The sequence below is a fragment of the Eublepharis macularius genome, chromosome 12 (genome assembly GCF_028583425.1).
Source record: "Eublepharis macularius isolate TG4126 chromosome 12, MPM_Emac_v1.0, whole genome shotgun sequence".
NCBI lineage: Eukaryota > Metazoa > Chordata > Lepidosauria > Squamata > Eublepharidae > Eublepharis > Eublepharis macularius.
The window spans coordinates 11,872,053-11,888,559 of NC_072801.1; the positions used below are offsets into that span (position 1 = coordinate 11,872,053).

The 16,507-nt window shown below is 46.9% G+C and overlaps 1 protein-coding gene across 1 annotated transcript in view; it reads right to left on the bottom strand.

The window, feature by feature from the left end:
- Nucleotides 1-16,507, bottom strand: part of CARD11 (caspase recruitment domain family member 11) — a 112,356-nt gene that overhangs the window by 22,578 nt on the left and 73,271 nt on the right. The window contains exons 13-16 of the mRNA XM_054995271.1: nt 16,042-16,094; nt 15,498-15,621; nt 14,465-14,666; nt 13,498-13,624 (exon numbers count right to left, since the gene is read on the bottom strand). Coding sequence (XP_054851246.1) covers nt 13,498-13,624; nt 14,465-14,666; nt 15,498-15,621; nt 16,042-16,094 — 506 coding nt within the window. The remainder of the gene's footprint in view (nt 1-13,497; nt 13,625-14,464; nt 14,667-15,497; nt 15,622-16,041; nt 16,095-16,507) is intronic.

A 16,507-nucleotide genomic window follows, 5' to 3' on the forward strand; every position in this document is an offset into this window, starting at 1 on the left:
GACCACACAATGACGTCACTTTGGGTCAGCTGGAACAAGAGAGGAGTTTTTTAAAGCTTAAATCGCCCTCGGCGAAAATGGTCACATGGCCGGTGGCCCCGCCCCCTGATCTCCAGACAGAGGGGAGTTGAGATTGCCCTCCGAGGGCAATCTCAACTCGCCTCTGTCTGGAGATAAGGGGGCGGGGCCACCGGCCATGTGACCATTTTCAAGAGGTGCCGGAACTCCGTTCCACCACGTTCCAGCTGAAAAAAAGCCCTGATCATACCCACAGCTAGCTCTCTGAGCAAGGCGCCCAAGAGGATTACTGAGTTCTCAGCTCCCTCTCAGCATCAGTGGCATGGAAGGTGATTGGCATTCCCTGCTGGATATGTCAGGCCACCAGCTGGGCCCAAGCCTTAGCCAAGCCCCTGGCTAGTCACAGCTCCCTGGAGCTCTCTCAGCCCCACCCACCTCTCAGGGTGTTTGTTGTGGGGATAATAACATACTTTGTAAACCGTTCTGAGTGGGCATTAAGTTGTCCTGAAGGGCGGTATATAAATCAAATGTTGTTATTATTGTTATTGATCAGACCAAGGGCCCATCTAGTCCAGCACCCTCTTTCCTAAAGAGTACCCCCCCACACACACACCCCTGGAGGATATGATGGCAACAGCTTCCATTGCTTCGGTAGTACATTAATGTGCTATCGCATACTAATACCAATTGGTAGACTTTTCCTCACAGGATTTGGCTAGTCTCCTTTCAAAGCCAAGTCAACCAGTGGCCATCACAATCACCTATCTAGTGGCAATTATATATCAAGTGGCAATGAGTTCTATAAAGAAATGATACGTTGTGTGAAGCAGTACTTTCTCAGGTGCTCTGAGCAGAGGACTTAGTCTTAGAGCGGGACCACAAGTGACGCCTGACACAGGTTGGACACTTGCCAGCTTCCTTCAAGTTTTGGCGGGAAATGTAGGCAGCTTGGTGGAATGTTGGACAAGTGACAGTTGAAAAGTCCATTGGACAGCAGTCAGAGAGTCAAGCTGCAAGACCAGGATGCCTACATTTCCCATCAAAACTTGAGGGAAGCTAACTAGTGTCCAACCTGTGTCAGGCGTCACTTGTGGTCCCGCTCTTAGTCTTTGGATCCTTGCAACCCCCTGACTTCTCCACCCACTAGAACTGACCCTGAGCGAGCCTCAGATTCAACACTGTGTGACATAAACAGAAGACCTATGTATCTTTCCCAGCAAATACCTCTGAAATTTGTGCTTTAATTTATACTACTTCATTTTTATTTCCACCTTTTCCCCCAATGGGGATCCAAAGTGCCCTATCTCCTCTCCCCCATTTTATCCTCACAACAACCCTGGCAGGTAGGTTAAGCTGAGAGTGTATGACTGGCCCAAGGTCACCCAACAAGCTTCCATGGCAGAGTGGGGATTCAAACCAGTCTCCCAGATGCTAGTGGGGCACACTAACCACTACACCACACTGGTCCTACATGGGCGATTGCATGGGTCACCAGGCTTGGAGAGTGCCAGTCAAGAACATAAGAGGAGCCCTGCTGGATCAGAACAGCCCAGCATCCCATTGTGCACAGTGGCCAGCCACGTGCCCTTGAAGGATGTCAAAGAGGGCACAGAAACCAAGGCATTGCCTCCCATCACTGATATTGAGACGTTGGCTACCTCCGACAATGGAAACTGCTTTTCACTACCATGGCTAGTAGCCACTGATCCATGTATCTGTCGGATCCCCATTTAAAGCCATTTATGAAACAGAGGAATAAATTATGCTCGGGCCCTTGGCACACATGAAACTGTCTTATGTTAAGGTAGCCCATTGGTCTATCAAGGTCAGGATTGTCTCCTCTGACTGGTGTATGCTTTCCGGGGTCTCTAGTTAAGGGCCTTCACGATCACCTGCTACCTAATCCTTTTAACTGGTGATGCCAGACCTTCTGCCTACAAAGCAGATGCTGGACCACTGAACCTGCATGTCATGGGCTGTTTCTTCAGCTATCCTGTGAACAGAAAGGAACAAAGAGTTCAACTTCATTTCCAAAGCTGGCAGTGCATAGCCAGCCTTGCATTTTTTGAGTTTTGCAGTTTGCGCTAAAATTTACAACTCGCATCCATTCAGCATGTATCCAGCCATCAGTGAACTTTGCAATGCAGGACATTTCCTCTTCCCCCTGCTGCTGAAGCCCACGGAGCCCCTATATTTTGTTTGTGGGGGTAATAATGGGGAAAGTGGCAGTATGGAACAGGAGGGCAGAACTGCTTCTCGGCAGAAAGAAAGGAAGGAAGGAAGGAAGGAAGGAAGGAAGGAAGGAAGGAAGGAAGGAAGGAAGGAAGGAAGGAAGGAAGAAAGAAAGAAAGAAAGAAAGAAAGAAAGAAAGAAAGAAAGAAAGAAAGAAAGAAAGAAAGAAAGAAAGAAAGAAAGAAAGAAAGAAAGAAATGCTGTTCTGCCAGAAGGACAGTGTGGATGAAGACATGATCCTTAATACTTTAAAAATAATCAAACATCATACGATTAAGATGTACCCTATCCAAACAAATATGGTTTTTATTTGCTTGTATATGGCACAAATAAATACAGATTTACAGATTCTAGCATGCAAATATGTTGTTTTATATTGCAGGGATAAATCGTGCCTGCAAATCTCGCACTGAAGTCATCAAATGAACTGGAAATGCAATTTTTAAAAAGAAGGTAACCCAAAGCTGCTAAAATGGAAGGATGGGGGTACCACTAGCTCGCCTGGCACATCATTATGTCTGCTAGCCAGTCCAGGAGGTACTGGGTCATACAGTCAGCGACTTCACATGGTCATGGCCCTGTAAGGAGATCATGGTTTGTGCCCTCCAAATCACATGTACATCCTGATAAGTCCATTGAATGCAATGGGCCAAGGAGGGTGCTTAGGAATGGCACTGCTGGTGAACTTTATGGCTGCAGGCTCTGCACTCGGATCTCCAAGTCCAACTCTAATGACCTCAACACCCCTGGGCTGTTTCCACATGGCCGACCTCTGCCCGTAACGACCCAGTAGATCACGCAAAAAACGCGGAAGATCGCATTTTCTCGCACGAGATTTGCACGACATCATGACGTCATGCAAATCTTGCGCGAGAAAACGCGATCTTCCGCGTTTTTTGCGTGATCTACCGGGTCGTTATGGGCAGAGGTGATCTTCCGCGGGTTTTTTTGCGTGATCTACCGGATCGTTACGGGCAGAGGTGATCTTCCGTGTTTTTTGCATGATCTACCGGGTTGTTACGGGCAGAAGTAAGCCGTGTGGAAACGGCCTTGGGCCGTTTTCACACTGCTTACTGGCTACGGAACATCACGCCAAGCTCCCGGACCAACAGCATCTTCCTGGCGTGATTTTGCGGGAGAACAGTAGTTCTCGCACGAAATCGCGCCAGGAAGACGATGTTGTTCCGGGAGCTTGGCGCGATGTTCTGTGGCTGGTAAGCAGTGTGAAAACAGCCTTGTACTTGTCTTTATACAAATTCCCAATTACTTTATCTTTCTTTTTTACATTTATTTAAACCATTTACTTTCAGCCAAATGTGTTTAATTTTCTCCGTCTGTTGCCTTTAAAGAATTTATTCACAAACAAATCAAAAAGGGAAAAAATGAAAGAGAAATGGGTTTATGTAGATCCAACAACTCTCCTGGTCATATGCCACATCTCCTTGTTTTGATGTGCTTCAGTCTCATTCAGCTGTATGTTCATCTTTATTTACAAAGGTTTAATTTGCACCTGCAAATCTGTTGTGCTGCAGAAGAATCTAAGGGTTGCCTTTCATTCCTTACGATATATTTTGAAGAAAAATTCACTTCATATATAGTTCAACACCTCAATATGGAGATGGAGAGAAGTGTTATGTAGTTTAAGTACTCTGTTATATATTCTGTTTTGGTTCCTCTATGCATTGTTTATTGTTATTTTCTTCTTTAAATAAAATATATAGAAACACCAAATAAACCCCACCGTAAAATGATTTTTTGTATAACCGCCCACCCAGGATTAAAGTCCTAAGTTCTCTTCATTCAGTAAGATTTCCTTAGAAGAGACCAGTTAAAATCCAAACCCCATTTTCATGAATGTATTCTAAACAGAACTTTGTTTCTTAAACAAATGCCAGATACAGTACAACCCTTTGCAGAGTTACTCCAGTCAAAGCCCATTGATTTCAGTGAGCTTTGGCTGGAATAACTCTACACAGGATTGCAGTATTATATGCGTTTTAAAATTCATTAATTTTATTTATGGCATGAATCTATTGCCTTTTAATCAGCACTCATAAAGCAAAACAGGGTTGCAGTTACCTGTAACTGTTGTTTGCCAAGTATCTTTTGTGCAGGCACACATTGTGGCTGTGTAGGCACAGGCCCGCTGCAGAGAGATCTGTCAAGCTTTAGGACCCTGTGGAGGGGTTGCTCTATTCCATAATGCATGTGTGTTTCCTTTCCCACCCAACTTGGGTGCGTCCTTGGGCAGCGCGCCCCCCTCCCTCTGTTCTCTTGTGCAGCCGGAGCCAGTGCCTGACAAACGGTCGTGTTTTCCAATGAACCAGTTTTTAAGGGGTCTCATTCGTAATTGTGCAAATGGGACCACAGCAGTGGTGGAGGCCATAATGCCTAACAGTTTCTGTATCAACAGGATGGATTGGAATAGGTTTGCCAGAAAACCCAGGGCCAGGGACTGTAATGTCTGGATCCGATCATCGGGGAAGAAAGCCCTACCCAACATTGAGTCCAGCTTGGCCTCAATAAAGTGGGTGCATTGTACTGGAGTGAGGTTGGACTTACTCAAATTGATGAGTAAGCCTAATTGCATAATGGTGTGTGTGGTCAGGTTGATATGGCAATGATAAGCCAGTCATCAAGACAGGGATATATCAGGCACCCTTGCACCCTAAGGAAGGCGACTACCCCCAACATGCATTTGGTGAATACCCACGGAGCTGAGGACAACCCAAAGGGTAATGATGTGTACTGGTAACGGGTATCTTTGCACTTAAATCATACATGCCTCCTGTGTGGATGGACAGATATATGGAAATATGCATCTTTCAGGTCTAGAACTGCAAAGAGACTCTAATAACTATACCACTCTAGACAAGGTTAAATTTCTCAACTTTAATAAACTTGTTTAGTTGTTGAAGATCCCCCATCTCTTTTGGGAACCAGGAAACATCTGGAATAAAACCCTAGCAAGAGTTGGGGTTCTAAAACCTTGTCCATTGCCCCCTTTCCGAATAGCTCAGTTAGGGCCTGCTCGAGTTTCTGCAGAGAGTCGCTGGGGCTGTTAGGAGGAGGAGTGAGCTGTGGGAGTTCTCTGAAATGTGATCTGTATCCTGAGTTGACAATGGACAGAAGCCAAGAGTCACTGGCGATCAGGGCTTTTTTTCTGGGAAAAGAGGTGGTGGAACTCAGGACCGCACAATAACGTCACTTTGGGTCAGCTGGAACAAGAGGGGAGTTTTTTAAAGTTTAAATCGCCCTTGGTGAAAATGGTCACATGGCCAGTGGCTCCGCCCCCGATCTCCAGACAGAGGGGAGTTTAGATTGCCCTCCGCGCGGAGGGCAATCTCAACTCCCCTCTGCCTGGAGATCAGGGGGCGGGGCCACCGGCCATGTGACCATTTTCAAGAGGTGCTGGAACTCTGTTCCACCACATTCCAGCTGAAAAAAAGCCCTGCTGGTGATATTTTGCCATGTTGAGAGGAAGGGGCTTTGTTTGTCTGACTGTGCTAGTCCGAGTAACTGTTTTTGTCCATGTCGGGAGACCTTGGAGGATTCAAGCTGAGAATGCTTTGGCCTTGGTGTGGTGGGTCTTTTCTCACTCTGGAAACGTGTAGCAGAATAGGACTTGAGCACACACTAAAGACTCCGTAGGGTAACTTGATGGGCGATATTGCTGTTGTTGGTGTTGTTGCGGTTGCTGGTAGCCCGGAAGGCAGTATCTATAGGAGGGTCCATTGATTCTCTTTCATCTATCTTAGAGAATCATCTGTCTTCTCTGAAAACAGGAGATGCCCTTCGAATAGGAAATCCTCAATTATTGCTCTCTCTCTTGTGGCAGGGCTGTAGAACAAAACCAGGTATGGCATCGTGACACTACTGCAGAGGCCATAGATCTTGCAGAACAGTCTGACGCATGTTTTCCAGTGTTCATCTGCTATTTGGCAAGCTGTATGACTTCACCCTGCAATACGTTAGCCAGGGTCCTACAGGTAAATGGAGAACTGTCCCCAAAGGAAAAAAAGGTAAGATCCCACAATGTCCTGGTAGTTCACAATGCAGAAGTATAAAGCTGCCGTTGAGTAAACCTTGTGGCCCAAAGCATCACATTTCTGACCCTCTCGGTCAGCAGGTGCAGCGTGTGAACCATATTGGTAACAGGCTTGGACCTCCTCCACTACCAGAGGATGGGTGTGTGTGTGAATAACAACTCGCAGTCCTGTTGCTTCAACTCATGTAAGTTTTCTATTTTTCGTGAAGCTGCTGGCACAGAAGAGGGCTTTTCTCAGATGCCGTGTACTATGTCCCAGAGGTCTTCCACGGCTGGGAAGGGCACTGAGGATGGGGTATCAGAATGAAGCGCTGGCAGCACCTTGCTTTTGGGCTTTGGAGTAGACGAAGAAATCTCTCACTCCAGCGTCTTAGCCATTCTTATCATCTGCTCTGAAAAGAGCCTGAACTCGTTAAGTGATGCTGTTCCCTGACAGTCTCTTCAGGTGAGGGGTCCAAAGCTAGTTCAGAGGCTATGGCAGAGTGTGATGCAGTCTCTTCCAAATCTGAGAAGACCTCCAGTGGGACTGGGATCCGAGAATGTGGAGCTGTTGGAACCAATGCAGCGGTCGAGGGGTCCTGTGTTGATAGGGCAACAGCTTGCTGGAGGAATCAAATGGCCAACCGGGCAGGACTTAGTTTGAGGAGGCTGAGTGGCTGAGTAGACTTGCCATGGAAGTGGAGAGAGAGATGAGAGAGGTGCCCATGGAACCGAGGTCAGTGTTGGCTGCTGGAGCGGAGTCATCGCAGGCGTTACCCTTGGAACCAAAGGTTGAACAGGCATCAGATCTGAAGTCAGATCATCGGAAATCAGGGATGGGGTGGGATGGTGTACGTGGGAGAATGATAGAATCCTCTTCCTAGAAGGATGCTGCTGCGCTCATCATAGGTGTTGGAGTCGAGCGCCTGTCCCTTTTATGGGAGGAGGCTGAGGAAGGGTGTTCGGAATGTTTGCTCTTGATTTCTGCCTTCTTAGCAAGGAGGTCCAGAGGATGTTCGTTTGGTCGTTGGGTGCTCTAAAGATCGACGTCAGTCTGGTGTCTTGACTCTCAGAATCGGGGAATGCCGCTCGGTCGGAACCAAGGTCCAAACTGAGGAGGTTGGCTTGGAGGGATGCGAGATCAGAACCGATGTGTCGGACTCAGATGCTGGTTTGTGCATGGCATATAACATTGCTGCCAGGATCTCTGAACTGGAAAGTGCCTTCTCCCATAGAGCCTTGTCGCTTCTGGCCTTTGGTGTAAATCACTGGCAGTGTGTACATCCCACCACGTTATATGCCTCACCTAGGTACAGCAGGCAGAGGTCATGCTTGTCCCAATGCAGCATTCTGGTCTCACATTTGGAGCATTTTTTGAATAGTGATTTTTGCTACAATCCAAAGTTTTAGTGGTCAGAGTAAAAACTTGATACAACTCACACAATAGAAGAAAAAAGAGCAGAGAGTTAAGAAAGAAGAACCTCTCTTAATGGTGGGGAAAGAACTGAGGGAGGAGGGGACGCTCTGCCCAAGGACGCACGCAGTTTGGGCGGGAAAGGAAACACGCGTGCGTTATGGAACGGAGCGACCCTTCCGCAGGGTCCTAAACAGGGCTTTTTTTCTGGGAAAAAAGGTGGTGGAACTCAGTGGGTTGCCCTCGGAGAAAATGGTCACATGGCTGGTGGCCCCGCCCCCTGATCTCCAGACAGAGGGGAGTTGAGATTGCCCATCTAAACTCCCCTCCGTCTGGAGATCAGGGGGCTACCAGCCATGTGACCATTTCCAAGAGGTTCCGGAACTCCGTTCCCCCGCATTCCCCCTGAAAAAAAGCCCTGGGAGCGACCCTTCCGCAGGGTCCTAAAGCTTGTCAGTTCTGCGGCTGGCCTGCACCTGCACACTCCCAATGTGAGCCGGCACAGTAAGATACGACAATGAATTTACAGTTCCAAAGAACACAAATGCACAATCCACACAATATAAACCAATATGATGAAAAATAACATTAGCAGAACACCATGACAGCAATAAATAAAAGGGAGCCGGGAGCCCCTCCAAAAAAATGATTTTAAACAAGTTTTTAAATGAGGTTTTAGGGCTCGTTCAGAGCTCTGTGTCTTAATCTACCAGACAGAGTAGCATGTACCTCATGGGGGGAAACAATCTATGCATTTGGGGAGCTCCTGACAAAGCCCTGCCTCTTAGTAGTCACCAACCATGCCTCCGTAAGCAGGGCATTCTGCATATATCTCAGCTCTCCAAGGTGCATTTCCTAAGGTCCTGTGGACGACACCGGCTGGCTCCTCCCTTTCCATCCATATTAATTTCCATAGAAGCAAACAACAACCAGACAGTGAGCACTGCAGTGCTTAGAGTCTCTGGGAGACTGGTTCGAATCCCCACTCTGCCATGGAAGCTTGTCGGGTGACCTTGGGCCAGTCGTACGCTTGCAGCCTAACCTACCGCAGAGGGTTGTTGTGATGATAATACAAAACAGGGGAGACTGATAGTATGAGCTGTTTTGTGCCCCCATAGGGGAGAAAAATGATGTGTATATATCCAAATGGGTAAGTAATAGGGATGCCAGTCCCTCGCCAGGGGTGGGGTATCCTTCACTCCTACGCTCCACCCCTGCTTACCTGGCTGGCGAGGGGATGCGCCTCCCAGGGCGTGCCCCTGGATAGTGCAGCATGCCCCTAGGTGGCACGGCATGCTCCCATGTGCCACAGTGGCTCAATTTGGATGAACTGGGCCTCTGCATAGCGCAGAATGCTGCCACGCTCCGCAGTGGCACAATTCGGCCCCCTGGGGAGTGTGGCAGAGCTCTCACGGTGGCTCATGATGTCACTTCCAGGAACGTGTGCGCAAAAAGGAAAAGCACAAAGTAGGAGCTGGGCCCCAGATCTCCTGCCCAGGGGCGGGGGACCTGGCAACCCTAGTAAATAACTAAAACTACACACGAATTAGTGCTCCCTTCATGAAAACCTCCTCTCAGCATCAATGAGCTCTTATTGGGGAAACTCCTCCTCCTCTTGAAAATGGCCACCAGAAATCCTGGCATGGGACAGGTGACGTAGGGGAGTTTCTCTGCTACGCTCCAGATTTATTTCTAATCCTATTTAATGTTACTAACATACTATGAGGGTTCTTAAATGCTATAAATAATTCTAGAAAATACTTTAAAGATACGGAAGCAATCGCTACGTTACCCACAAAATCTGAGCCTGCCAACCCTTTAAGAAACTGTCAGACGTAAAATCACAAATCCATCAGCTTATTCCGGTAACACTAGCAAGAATCACATTCGCTTTGCTGATTCTTAAATCTAATAATTGGTGTTTGTTCCAATAATAGGAACAATCTTGCTTGGCTATAAACATATTTACTGGTGTGTTAAATAATAAACACTTGCCCCATGACAGGATTCTCTTGCTGCGCGCTCATATCCATAACTGATTGTGTAATCCTGTACAGTGTTAACCCTGCACAGGCCTATCTGAATCAATGGAGTTAGACTGGAGGAACTCTGCATAGGATTGCCGTGTTATCCACAACGTTCTCAATCTTCAACACTCATGTATTTTCTTCCCCATCCACTGTTAGTGGTCAGACTTGCCCTCACAATATTAAGAAGGCTTATGAATATGGCAAGCCAGCTGCCCCCTGTCCTGCGGTGCAGGCGAAAGGCAGCGCGGGTGGCTGCGAGGCTGCCCAGGCTGCGAGGCTGCCCGTGCTGCTGCCTGCGCCCTCTGGCAGCTGCTCCTGGCACCCCCTCCCTGGTGGCGCCGGGGGCAGAGTACCCCCCATGCCCCCCTTGACCCGGCCCTGCTGAGCCCCTCTCCCTCTTCTTGCCACAAAGTGCTGGTTACTCTTCCTCAGATGCCCTCTCTCTCCAACTTCCTTCCCTGTTTTTCTAGCTTATTTATTTATTTATTTATTTGTTTATTTCGACTTTTATTCCGCCCTCCTTGCCCAGACAGCCTCAGGGTGGATTATATTCAGTAAAAACGTTACAATAACTTACAGTTTAAAACAATCTAAAACAGCAATAGCAACCAATACAGTATAAGTAATTAAAAGAGTACAAGATAGCAGTAAACAGCCAATCAGAGGCAGTTAATCTACCACTTGAAACTACCATTTAAAAGCTGGACAGTGGATGCCTCTAGTAGGGAGGGATCTAATCTCCTTTATTCGGCTGGTGGAGGCCTAGCTCAGTCCCAACCATACGCCTGGTGGAACATCTCTGTTTTGCAGGCCTGGCGGAAAGATAATAAGTCCTGCTGGGCCCTTGTCTCATTAAACAGTTTCACCAGGCTGGAGCCAGGACTGAAAAGGCCCTGGCTCTGGTTGAGGCTAGGCAGGCCTTCCTGGGGCCAGGGACCACCAATAGTTGTTGTTTCTCTCGGAGCATCCTCTGGGGCATATATTGGGAGAGGCAGTCCTGTAGGTATGCTGGTCCCAGTCCGCATAGGGGTCTATAGGTTAATACCAAAACCTTGAATCTGATTCAGTACTCCACTGGTAGCCAATGCAGCTGGTGCAATAATAACATTCGATTTATATACTATATATTGTCAAAGGCTTTCACGGCTGGAGAAGGATGGTTGTTGTGGATTTTCCGGGCCGTATAGCCGTGGTCTTGGCATTGTAGTTCCTGACGTTTCGCCAGCAGCTGTGGCTGGCATCTTCAGAGGTGTAGCACCAAAAGACAGAGATCTCTCAGTGTCACAGTGATCTCACTGTGACACTGTGACACTGAGAGATCTCTGTCTTTTGGTGCTACACCTCTGAAGATGCCAGCCACAGCTGCTGGCGAAACGTCAGGAACTACAATGCCAAGACCACGGCTATACGGCCCGGAAAATCCACAACAACCATCGATTTATATACCGCCCTTCAGGACAACTTAATGCCCACTCAGAGCAGTTTGCAAAGTATGTCATTATCCCCACAACAAAACACCCTGTGAGGTGGGTGGGGCTGAGAAAGCTCCAGAGAGCCATGATTAGCCCAAGGTCACCCAGCTGGCTTCAAGTGGAGGAGTGAGGAATCAAACCCGGCTCTCCAGATTAGAGTCCCGCACTCTTAACCACTACACCAAACTGGCTCTCACCGGTTCCCCCAATCGGTGTTATATACCGGTGTTATATGTGTACCACTTGGCACTCCAGTGATGACACGTGCTGCTACATTTTGAACCAGCTGCAATTGCCGGATCAGACTCAGGGAAAGCCCTGTGTTGAGTGCATTACAGTAATCTAAACTAGAGGTGACCATTGCCTGAATCACTGTAGTTAAATCACAGGTTGAAAGATAGGGGGCAAGCTGCCTAGTCTGTCGAAGATGGAAAAAAGAAGACCTGGCAACTGCTCTAACCTGAGCCTCCATTTTCAAGGAGTTAGCCCTGTGTGTGTGTTTTGTGTGCAATACATCTTTAGTATTTTAAATAAAAACTCCTTTTTGATTTAACTCCTGCTTCTACATTAAAAGAGTTCTCTAGAGGAAAGGATCCTCGTATACACAGGTGGAGATCCCGAAGTTAACTGCCTCTCTCAGCCTCTCCTTGCATGCTAATTCCCCCAACTTGCAAGGAGACCTCCTCGTAGGGTAACTCTACCTTAGGACACACTTTAACCAACTCAGAAGAGTTTAAAAACTTTTTGCCCAATCTAGAACACACAGGTCATATAAACTGATATTTTCTGGTGTAATCTCATGATTTCCCCTTACATCTGGGGCTACCCTCCTTTCTTCCTTTTTAATGTTATTCCTTAACAGAAATGTTTCACAATACTATACCCCCCTCCAACACCACAGGTTTGCTTTACCATTAACTCTTCTTAAACCCCAATTTCCCCTCAATTTATTTGAGTATATCCAAAATCAAGAAACTATACATTTTCTTAAGTGGTAATCTATGCCTCTCTTTAATATTCATGTAAGTTACAAAATACTTCATTGATCATGAGGCAATTTGTTGATTGAAAAACAGCACATTAATCATGAGGCATTTCATTAATCATGAGGCAATTTAATGATCTCCAGAGTTTGTAGATCATTGAGTGAATCAAACTATCTACCAACGAACCACAGGGAAAAATGAAGGACTGAACTGCACCAAAAGACCAAATTAAATGCAGTATGGATGTCGTAGACATCTTATCCTTTTAGTTTTTACATTAAAGTAAGTGAAAAGGGTTCCAAATTTGTTCAAAGGTGCTGAGGGACTGTTCAGGAGGGCATTTTCATAAAGGGAAGCGGAGAAGCAGAATTCTACAGGAAGGCCACGTTCTCTAAGGTAATAAGGCTCTAATTTTAATTGCCTGCGAAAATTTTAGGCAGTTTTCTTCACCTTTACACTGTACTGTTTATTGGATATTCAATACTGTCTTTGTTTCATTGTTCTCTAATTGTACTATCCAGGGCTTTTTTTCTGGGGAAAGAGGTGGTGGAACTCAGTGGGTTGCCCTTGGAGAAAATGGTCACATGGCCGGTGGCCCCGCCCCCTGATCTCCAGACAGAGGGGAGTTGAGATTGCCCTCCGTGCCGCTGGAGCGGCACGGAGGGCGATCTCAACTCCCCTCTGTCTGGAGATCAGGGGACGGGGCCACCGGCCATGTGACCATCTTCAAGAGGTTCCGGAACTCCGTTCCCCCGCGTTCCTGCTGAAAAAAAGCCCTGGTACTATCCAATTTTCCAGCACTGTGTTTGAATATATTATACTGGTCTTTACTGCATAGTTTTCATAACTCTGTAATCCACCCTGAGCCTCAACAAGACAGACAGACAATAAAGTAAATAAAAGCATAAAAGGAACATATTAGTATCTATCTTTCCCTTCTTTATAAAATGCACATGCCACCTCTCCAAAGACCTGCAACTGCATGTCTTTTATGCACCATGGCCATAGATTTGGGCCCTTGTCTCGCCAGTGTCTCCCTATGGTTGCATCAGGGTGCCCCTTGTTACCTCCCTTAGGTGATACATCCCTGCAGCTTGCTGTCTCTTTCCCCATCAGCTCCAATGAAGCGGGAGCTAGAAATGTTGCACAGCGACTCCCATGTAGGCCTACTCCTTTACTGACACTCCTGGGAGAGTGAGATTGTTGGCTGTCCCCATCGTTTCCAGGTTCTGGGGGCTGCTGGGTTAGCCCTATAGATTATGTATAAATGTATGCAACATGGCGAAACATTTAGGGCAAGTTCAAAGTTGCCACTTACCTTCATGATTCAATTTACAGTGCAACGTAACAGGTCCACTACATCTCTGAATTATCCAGTGAAGCTCTTCCTTTGTACAGGTATCTAAGGGACAGCTCAGGTTTTCTCCTTTGATGCAGCCTTCCATCTATATATAAGCAAGAGGCATTATTCCGAGTCAATTATTCCATCTATTGACACTATGTATGCCAGGCAACTCTTTGCTGCCTTACTCTTATGTAACAAGCATGCTAATGATATAACCCCCCTCCCCGCCCACCACCACCACCACCACCTTTTCCTCTCTCCTCTCCCATCCCTGGCTCAACTATAAAATTGCAGCAATGGACGGATTGATAACTTTCTCTTGGAACACATGTGTCTGTCCTATCTTAAGATACCCAATGGAAATGGCTTAGGGAAATGAGGCCACTTTTTCCAAGCTCACTTTTTTCTCACATGCCATGTGTGTGTTGGAGTATGCAGGAGACCTGGGTTTAAGGCCCCACTTAGCCCCGAACCTTATAGGGACCTTGGGCCATTCCTGCATGCTCTCTCTCTGCATACTTGCAAGGAAGAAAAGACCTGCTCTCCACCTCTTGGGTGGTTCAGTCCTCATTGACAGGAATCTGGAGGGGGTGGGATTGCAACCTGTCTTTGTTTATGGATCAGTCAGTACACCAGGCACCGTTGCAGTATATGGGACCTCTGTCTCCATGCACAGCCCACCTGTCATAATGACAACTATCTTGCTACTAACCGATGAAGACTGCTAATGGTTGTGTGAATGAAACTACTATCAGCAATGATACAACACACCGGCAGCAATTAGATGCATGTTGTTGCATGTTGTAAGGATTTCTAGCTACAGAACAGCAGCAACAGAGGGATTACTAGCTGAAGCTCATGATGACATGTCCAAAGGCTGGTAGGGTGAGGGGATTGGGGGCACTAATGAGGAAACTGACAATCAAAGCCGAAGCCTCACCAGAAGCAGTTGGTGCCCCTCCCGGAGACCTGCTTTCTCTGCTGCGGATCCCACTTTGACAGAATTGACGAAGCTGCCTTTGCTGTTGCCCCCCAGCACAGAGATCTCAGAACTCAGGCTGTCTCCATTCAGAATGATGCACTGGACGGTGTGGCACGAGTTCCGGAGGCGCCCGACAGATGTCACTGAGGGGCGGAAAGGCCTGTATCAAGGGAGGAATTGCATGGCTTAGAAAGAAGAATGTTCTCTTGGGTTTCTCCTGCATTCTAAAATGGAAACTCAGCAGAGCAGGATAATGGAGAAAGAGAGGAGGATTGCAGTGAATGACTCTTGTTTGAAGTTGGGCATGAACTGGAGTAAGTTTGCATAGAATATAGATCCAGAGGAGTTAGCCGTGTTAGTCTGTAGTTGCAAAATAGTAAAAAGTCCAGTAGCACCTTTAAGACTAACCAATTTTATTGAGGCATAAGCTTTCGAGAACCACAGCTCTCTTTGTCAGATACATCTGACGAAGAGAGCTGTGGTTCTCAAAAGCTTATGCCTCAATAAAGTTGGTTAAAGGTGCTACCGGACTTTTTGCTATTTTGCATAGGATAGTACTGTTACTTGGGTATTGAAGAGAAACCCTAATAAGACTGCTTGGAAATGCAATATATTGTTGTAGATCATTCACATGCTCCCAAGACTGGGCCCTCCATCACAACCAGTCTATCTGATCAGCAGAAACAGGTAATGCAGATTTTACCAAGACTGTACTACTTCAGGCTGCTAAGTGTGGGTTGGATGTTTGAATGCATCATCATCGACAACAGACACAAACAGAATAGCAAGACTGGAAGAAAGCTACACATGGCCCTTTCCCCTAACCTGCTAGGTTTCCAAATACAGACAGATTTTTATCCAGGGGAGAACGTTTAAATTTGGTGTTCCCACTAGCTGCCTGAAGTAGTACAAACCACAGCAAGGGCAATCACTTGATTCTACCAATTGTATAATCAGGTCCCGAGATCACGTCCCGCGTCCCCCAGAATACCTCTCCAGGGAGAACTTCCTGAAAATGGAGTTGACTTGCTCAAGGTCCAGGCCCTCTGATTGGTGAGAAGACGTGGAAGAAGGCAGTGAGGCGGGTCCATACGAATGCCTGTCATGGAAGTCATCTAGGAAGAGGTGAAAAGGAAAGATTACTTTTTGTTCTCTACAAGGCTTCCCAGCAGAAAACTTCAGAGCAAGAGGAAAAAAGCAGCCTGTGAGATTATTCCTTGCATTCAAGGGAGGGAAGAGTATTCAGCCAGTAATCTAGCTATGCCATTCATAAAACTCGTTTAGTTTTTCTGTGTGTCTAGGGCAAGAACTACTCAATTTGTTGAGCCCGTGGGAACTTTATGTATTCTGAGAATAGATAATGGGCACCACCACAAAATGGCTTCTATGGGTCAGGGGTGCAACCAACCACAAAATGGCTGTCATTGGGGATGGGGTCAATCGTGAAATGTTGGTAGTTCCAGCTGAGCATCCGCCTATGATGGTGCTTGCAACACCATCCAAATGTCAAGAAACAGCCTTCTCTGAGTTCTTACCTTCCAGCTCTGATGCCTCATAGACAAAACTATCGTTGTCTTCTTCGGTCAGGCTAAAACAAAGGAAAAAAGTCGTTTTCTTTCTCCTCTACACATCCTAGCATTCAGCAGCCAGTAGAGGAAGGCTCGAAGCAAAGGCGTCTTTGAGCCTGTCTGAATTGGCAGGTGAAACAGCAAGACAGTACCAACAGACTGAGCCGTCAGAGCAAGGCGTGTGACTGAAGAAGAGTTGTCGACAGGCCAGAGAAGGAACATCCAGAGAGGGATGCGAAAGAAGGAGTGGCCGATCAATAGGGGGCTTCTAAAAAAAGAACCCCTAGGACCTGGGAGAGATGTCATGAGGTTCCTCGCAGGAGGGGACAGTATAATATCCATTTTCCCGTGGCAGCCCTGAATGAGCTCATGTTCTGCTCTTGTTATTTCTGCCTCTTACCTTTGAAGTGTTTCGCTAAGCTGCACACGGAAG